The sequence below is a fragment of the Crotalus tigris genome, unplaced genomic scaffold, assembly GCF_016545835.1.
Source record: "Crotalus tigris isolate CLP2741 ecotype Arizona unplaced genomic scaffold, ASM1654583v1 scf7180000018891.247784533:1973344, whole genome shotgun sequence".
NCBI lineage: Eukaryota > Metazoa > Chordata > Lepidosauria > Squamata > Viperidae > Crotalus > Crotalus tigris.
This window is the reverse complement of record NW_024097260.1, coordinates 264,514-272,250: the sequence shown is the minus strand read 5'-3', so window position 1 is coordinate 272,250 and position 7,737 is coordinate 264,514. Positions and strand designations below refer to the sequence as shown.

The following is a 7,737-nucleotide window of genomic DNA, read 5'->3' as shown; positions in this document are numbered from 1 at the left end:
GAAGAAAAGGCCAACCCACAGAAGAGGTGTGAGCCGTGTGCGTGTGCGTGTGTGTGTGTGTGCACGTGAAGGTGATAACACCACAAAGGGGGGGAAAAAAAGAAAGAAATATTTATTTCGTATTTTTTTTGTACTTGTACACAAGTAAAATAAAATGCATTATCTATATATATATATAGCTATATTCATATTTATATATATACTGCAGTCTTCGGTGAATGAAAAGGGAGCATTCTTTAACAAATGCCTCCTCCTGCAAACCTGGTCAAGTGGAAACGAAAGGAGGCGAAACCTCAAAATTCAGAAATGTACATTATTAAAAATGCCACTGACATGATTCTCAGCAGATGGGGAAAAAATGTGCAATACCTGATTTAGGACTTCAAATTACAAGGAACGATTTTGGGGCGAGGGGAACATTAACAAAGATGTGGGGGGGGGGTTGTACCTCTTATTTTTCTAATCTTTCTTTCTTTCTCTTCCTTCCTTCCTTTTTTCTTTCTCTTCCTTCCTTCCTTCCTTTCTTTTTTCTTTCTTTCTTTCTTTCTTTTTCTTTCTTTCTTTCTTTTTTTCCTTCCTTCCTTCCTTCCTTCCTTCCTTCCTTCCTTCCTTCCTTCCTTCCTTCCTCTTTCTTTCTTTCTTTCTTTCTTTTTCTTTCTTTCTTTCTTTTTTTCCTTCCTTCCTTCCTTCCTTCCTTCCTTCCTTCCTTCCTTCCTTCCTTCCTTCCTTCCTTCCTTCCTTCCTTCCTTCCTTCCTTCCTTCCTCTTTCTTTCTTTCTTTCTTTCTTTCTTTCTTTTTTTCTTTCTTTTCTTTCTTTCTCTTGTTTTCTTTCTCTTTGGGAAAAGGGTAATTCCAAGGACAAAGGCAAGATCAACCCATCAAAATCAAACATATAAAATTCCAGAAGGAAGAAATAAATTATTTACACCCTTTTGTTATTGTTGTTGATTTGTGTGTGTGTGTGTGTGTGAGTGTGTCTGAGAGAGAGTTTATAAAGGCATCCAGTAAATGTTTAGCATCACAACGTTTTCTCTGGCCATAGCTTCACCTTCTCCTTCACAACCTTTGGGGCTGAAGCTTTGCCTTCCCCCCACCCACACCTCCTGTTTTTCCCTTCTGAAAGCCGAGAGCCCCTCCTGAAACCACAAGGCTTGAGTTCAAGAGAAGCAAAACAGACTCCAAACAATGGGGGGCAGCAGAAGGCTTGGGAGGGTCGGGGGGCTGGGACTGCCACTGGGAGCCGGCTGTGCCATGCGGCACTGGGACCTGGACTTATTCCTTCTAGAACATCCCTGCCTCCTTCTGGTCGGGCTGGTGGAGGGCTCCACGGGACCCGGGAACCCGGGTTTCAAGTTGGTCAAGGGGGGGTCGACCGCACTGGGGTACGTTCCAAAGGGCGAATCGTTGATGTGCTTGTTGCTGCCATTTTTGGGCAGTTCTGCCTCCTCGACTTGGTGCTTGGTTTTGGCCATGTTTTCCTTATCTTTGAGTGGATTGTTAGGGGAAGCCTGGTTGCTGTGAGAAGGCCCCCCCTTGGCTTTGGCTTCGTAAATGAACGATTTATCCATCTCCGGCTGGCAACATTTCCGCAAGTTGTCCTGGGGACCAAGAGTGGGCTCTGCTGTGGGCAGCTCGCCGGACCTGGTCTTGGAGCTGAAGACGCTGGTTCGGATCTGGTTGAAGGAGTCGAGGCAGCCTTCCAGCTCAGCGCTCAGTAGGCGCTTAAGGTCCCTCCCCGCCAGGTGAGCAGGCAAGTGGCACTCCAGTTCCGAGGAAGACCCTTTGAACTGCTTGAACCAATCCCAGAGGGAGCGGGCCTGGCAATCGCACACCCACTGGTTGCCGTTGAGCCGCAGGTACTGGAGAGACCGCAGGGGCGCCATCGTCTCTCCTGTCAGCACCGTCAAGTTATTATTAAAAAGGTACAAGGTCATCACTTTCCCGAGGTCGTGGAAGGCCCGGCGGTGCACCACGCTCACCCGGTTCTGATGCAACAGCAGCCTATCCAGGCTCACCACGCCCCGGAACACGTTTTCCGACAAACTCTTGATTTTGTTCCCGTGCAAAAACAAATAGGTGAGGTTAGCCAGATCCAGAAATGTGTCGTCCAGAAGCTCCTGCAGGTTGTTGTCCTGCAGGTAGAGATACTGCAAGGAGAAAAGGCTCCGGAAAAGGCCCGTGGACAACTCCAGGAGTCCGCAACGATCAAGGTGCAAAGTGTGCAGGTGGACAAGGCCCTGGAAGGTAGAAGGGTCAATGGACTTCAGGTTGACGTTGTCACTGAGATCCAGCTCCTCCAGTTTGTCAAGCCCATAGAATGCTCCGGGTTCAATACGACTAATGTTGTTGGAGTGGATCCAGAGAATGGACAAATTGCGGCAGAAAGTGAAGCTGGTGGACTGGATCAGGCTGATTCGGTTGTTGTGTAGGAAAATCCGCTGAGTCTGGACTGGGATCTCGATGGGGATGGTGCCGAGCCCTTGCTGCTGGCAGCTGATAGTGATTTTGGGTTCACTGTAGCACACGCATGCTCCGGGACACAATGCCACTTCTGTTGGGAAGTTCAAGCACAGCACCAAAATCAGCAGTTTGCTTCCTGAAAAAACAAAAGGTCCCAAAGGAAAGGGAGAGAAAGAGGAGGAAGAAGCAGATTAGATCATTCCTCTAGACCCACGTGTCATTTGTCATTCAAAACACACAAGTTTGAAAGGTACCGCTAGAAAAAGGCAGAAATTGCACCCAGTCTTGACAAATATGAATAAAATGGCTTCAAATTGATCTAGCAACCTGGAATTAAGGAGAAACTTCCTGATAAGGAGGACAATCAACCAGTGGAACAGCTTGCCACCAGAAATCGTGGGTGCTCCATCACTGGAGATTTTTAAGAGGAGACTGGACAGTCACCTGTCTGAGATGGTATAGGTTCTCCTGCTTGAGCAGGGCTGGACTAGAAGACCTCCAAGGTCCCTTCCAGCTCTATTTTTATTTCTATTCTATACCATCTCAGGCAGGTGACTGTCTAGTCTCTTCTTAAAAACCTCCAGTGATGGGAGCACCCACGATTTCTGAAGGCCAGCTGTTCCACTGGTTAATTGTCCTCACTGTCAGGAAGTTTCTCCTTAATTCCAGGTTGCTTCTCTCCTTGATCAACTTCCAATCATTGCTTCTCGTCCTGCCCTCTGGTGCTCTGGTGAACAAAGTGACCCCCTCTTCTTTGTGGCAGCCCCTCAAATACTGGAATGCTGCTATTCTGTCTCCCCTATTTCTTCTTTTCTTTAGAGTAGCCAACCCCAATGTCAAATACGCAGCCTGACTTTCGATTTTCCTAACTCTGGACTCCAGCCATTAACCTGTTTGCCTTTCATCTTTTTTTCCCCGGGTTGGGAGGGACAGAGGGGGGGAGTGGAAAAAAAAAGTTTTGCTGAAGATCCAGCAGGAAGAAGGATAATTGGTGGGGAGAAAAACCCATTCACCTTTCCTAAGAAATCATCAAAAACTTTTGCTTTTAGTTTCATCTCCCTGGTTGTTTTTTTTTTTTTTTTTTTTGGCTTCTTCTTTCATCTTCTCCTTTCTTCTTGAAAATGCAAGCTGTGCTTTTTGCACAACAGCTGAAGGTCTGGATTGCCACCCGGTCTGAGAAGGGGGCTTCCCCACCCTCCCCTTCAGGAATCGAGGCAGAAGGTGCAACCCCCCCCACCACCCCCAATCTGGCCTGGCCTAGCTCTGCGTTATAGGCTGGATCGAACCACATCTCCAGGCTTGGCAGTTGAGCTGCCTTTCTCGCATTCCAGCATCATACAAAATTAGCCTAGAACTAAGGAGAAACTTCCCGACAGTGAGAACAATTAACCAGTGGAACCACCTGCCTCCAGAAGCGGTGAATGCTCCAACACTGGAAGTTTTTAAGAAGAGTCGGGACAGCCATTTGTCTGAAATGGTATAGGCTTTCCTGCTTGAGCAGGAGTTTGGACTAGATGACCTCCAAGGTCCCTTCCAACTTATTATTATTATTATTATGGATCATCGCACAGTCAGCCAGATGTTCAGACTGGATTTGGCATTTTGTCTACCTATTGAGTCCTTACCCAGGACCTGGGATAGGCAGATGTGGATGTTTGATGGTATTACAGATATTATTATTATTATTATCATCATCATCATCATCAACAGTTTATTATAGTGGAATTTTTATTATATCGTATTGTTTAAGAATTAGGATATTAATTTGTTTATGTTATTATGCTTATTTAGAATTTGTTGATTTTATGTTAAAAGGGAGTTAAAGTGTATTATGGATTTGGTTTTTATATAGTTGGTTAATGTTATTTGTTGCCAGTGTTATGATTGTCATATTTGTAACCCTGTATTCAGCTCTGGGATGTATGGGAGGGGGAGGAGGGGTTTGGGGTTGTTTTGTTGTAAACTTTTGTAAAACTTTTCAATAAAACAGGGCCCTCAGAACTGAAGCCTTTGGACCAGCGTTTTGGCACTTGTCAGATGTGTGGACTTCAACTCCCAGAATTCCCCAGCCAACGAGGTTGAGAAACTGTGCTTTGGATTGCACGCAGACAGACTCACAGCGGGCAGAGAGGAAGTTCCTAGGCAAGGCTTATTTCTGCAGGATCCCTTTGGATTCATTTGTGCGCTGCAGCCCGTGAGGTGGGAAGGTTTAACTACGGTTTTCTGCCGGAGTTAATTAACTGGATCCTGTTTGCACAACACGCTACAACCTCTGCTGACCCAGTTTAGCATGCCGTGCAAACAAGAGTCCAATCGTAGGAGAACAGTTATTTTTGGCACGACCTTGAGAGAGCAGAAAAAGGCAAGCACTTGGCACCACGCAGGCAAATTGCAAAGCTGCCCCAGGTCCCCTCTGGGGACGTTGAGACTGTTTTCTTAATGAAAAGAAGGAACAGAAGCCAGCAGGGGATGCATGTTTAGCCTCACAACAACCTGGACGTGTAGTTAGTCAGAAGAGCAAACAGCAGACAGAACTTGGCAAGGCTAAGAACATAGAATGACAGAGTTAGAAGGGACCTTATAGATCATCTAGTCCAACCCCCTACCCAAGCCGGAGACCCTACACCAGTGGTGGCGAACCTGTGGCACGGGTGCCAGAGGCGGCACTCAGAGCCCTCTCTGTGGGCACGCGCGCCGTCGCCCCAGTCCTAGGCCTTCAGCTGGGTTTCATAAAACCTTTTCGTTTTAGGCCTCCGCCGCCGTGTGCAAAAAAAGAAAAAAGGTTCAATCACTCAATTTCAACTTCTCGTGGGGAAAAAAAAAAGATCTTGCAAAGTTGGAATTGATTGATTGAACTTTTTAGTCCCACCTAGTCTGCCATTACCACTGCACCCACACCTATCCAATGGGCCATGACCACCCAATGGGCTACACCCACCCAATGGGCCATGCCCACCCGGCACCCGACAATGCATAAGTGGGTTTTGGGTTGCAGTTTGGGCACTCAGTCTCTAGAAGGTTCGCCATCACTGCCCTACACCATTTCTGACAGAGGGCTGTCCAGTCTCTTCTTGGAAGCTTCCACTGATGAAGCTCCCAAAACTTAGCTCCATTAGTTGGTTCTTCTCACTGTCAGAAAATGTCTCCTTATTTCTAGGCTGAATCTCTCCTTGATCAGTTCCCATCTGTTATTCCTTATCCGGCCTTCAGGTGCTTTGGAGAACAGGATGACCCCCTCCTCTTTGTGACCGCCCTTCAAATATTGGAACGCTGCTCTCGTGTCTTCCCCTGGACCTTCTCTTCACTACAAGCTTCAACCAAGACTCGTCTTTGAGCATGTGAAGCCCTCCGAACCTCTCCACCCCACTGGCAACTGACCTCTTCAATGCAGATTGGTGAGGTAGGCATACATCTGGGGGAAACGGGGGCTATAAATCTCCGTCAATAAATTACGATCATTTGCTCTGTCGATATTATAGATGTGGCTCAAATATTTTATCGGGGCATTGGGAACAGCGCCAAGGGACGGATAAGAACCAAGGCGGTTCCTTCTTTCAGGCAATCAAAAGCTGGAACGCTAAGCCACCACGGTGGTCTTGTCATCATAACCCCCTCGGTGTGCTTAAGGAAGCCAGCGAGATCTCTTCGGAGAGGAGACGGCACCTGCTCAATAAAACGGGCACAATTCGTGCTGAAGATTATTCCGTGCTTCCAAACCCCTCAAGGCTGAGCACTTGGATCACGCTGGTGACACCTGCGGGTTGCTTCTCATGTTTTGACAACGCTCCAGCCCATTGCATGGAGCAAAAAAAACAAGGCACGGGTTCCGAGTGCCCAGCTGACAGTGCGTCACAGGGAGAGGCGTCTCCAGGGAAATTAAAGCAATTCTACCCAGTGGGGGTGGGAAAGGGGAGGAAGATGCCAAAAATGCAAGAAAAGACAAATCCTTTGGGAGATTGGTGAGTCACACTAGGCCTTAGGGCCAGGCGTGTACGGGGAAACGGGGTTATTCTCCATCCTTCCTCTCCTCTGAAACAACGGATGGAAACTGATCGAGGAGAGAAGCAACCTGGAATTAACTTCCTAACAATGAGGACAATCAACCAGTGGAACAGCTTGCACCAGAAGTTTGTAGGTGCTTCATCACTGGAGGTTTTTAAAAAGAGATTGGACAGTCACTTGTCTGAAATGGTCTAGGGTCTCCTGCTTGAGCAGGAGGCTGGACTAGAAGACCTCTAAGGTCCCTTCCAGCTATATGCTGGTTGATTGATTGGTTGCTGGAACACATTTACTGTAAAAACTCAATAGTTTAGTAGAATCTCTGTCTCCTGTGTCCTTTCCAAAGCCAACCATGTCTCATTATTCCAGATGCTATTTTATTCCAACTTTAGCGTTCTAGTCCTCCATTTTTAGAATATGACTTTGTTTGTAGGTGCTTCATCACTGGAGATTTTTAAGAAGAGACTGGACAGTCACTTGTCTGAGATGGTATAGGTTCTCCTGTTGGGGGGGGGGGCTGGACTAGAAGACTTCCAAGGTCCCTTCCAGCTCTAGTCCAGTCTAGTCTAGTCTAGTCTAGTCTAGTCTAGTCTAGTCCAGTCCAGTCCAGTCCAGTCCATATTTTCTATTCTATTCTATTCTATTCTATTCTATTCTATTCTATTCTATTCTATTCTATTCTATTCTATTCTATTCTATTCTATTCTATTCTATTCCAATCTACTCTACTCTACTCTATTTTAAAAAGAGGCTAGACAGTCACTTGTCTGAAATGGGATAGGGTCTCCTCCTTAAGCAGGGGGCTGGACTAGAAGACCTCCAAGGTCCCTTCCAGATCTATTCTGATTCTGATTGGGTAATGAGGGCATCAAACTCACATGAGGCTGGCACTTTCTGGGACTTATCATTTGGATCTTTCCTCCCTGCTCCCTTGTGCAGGTTGTCCTTGGTTAACAACAGTTCACTCAGTGACCGTTATAGATTTGGTTTTTATATAGTTGGTTAATGTTATTTAGATTATGATTGTCATATTTGTAACCCTGTATTCAGCTCTGGGAAGTATGGGAGGGGGAGGAGGGATTTGCTTAGGCAGGTAACCCTATACCATTTCAGACAAATGGCTGATCAGTCTCTTCTTAAAAACCTCCAGTGTTGGAGCATTCACCGCTTCTGGAGGCAGGTTGTTCCACTGGTTAATTGTTCTATCAGGAAGTTTCTCCTCAGTTCTAGGTTGCTTCTCTCCTTGATTAGTTTCCATCTGTTGCTTCTCGTTCTGCC

General features: G+C 46.5%; 1 protein-coding gene across 1 annotated transcript in view; it reads right to left on the bottom strand.

Annotated features, from left to right (window-relative positions):
- Window positions 1–728: 728 nt before the first annotated feature.
- RTN4R (reticulon 4 receptor) overlaps window positions 729–7,737 on the bottom strand; it is a 123,596-nt gene continuing 116,587 nt past the window's right edge. The window contains exon 2 of the mRNA XM_039357330.1: window positions 729–2,596. Coding sequence (XP_039213264.1) covers window positions 1,158–2,596 — 1,439 coding nt within the window. The 3' untranslated portion in view covers window positions 729–1,157. The remainder of the gene's footprint in view (window positions 2,597–7,737) is intronic.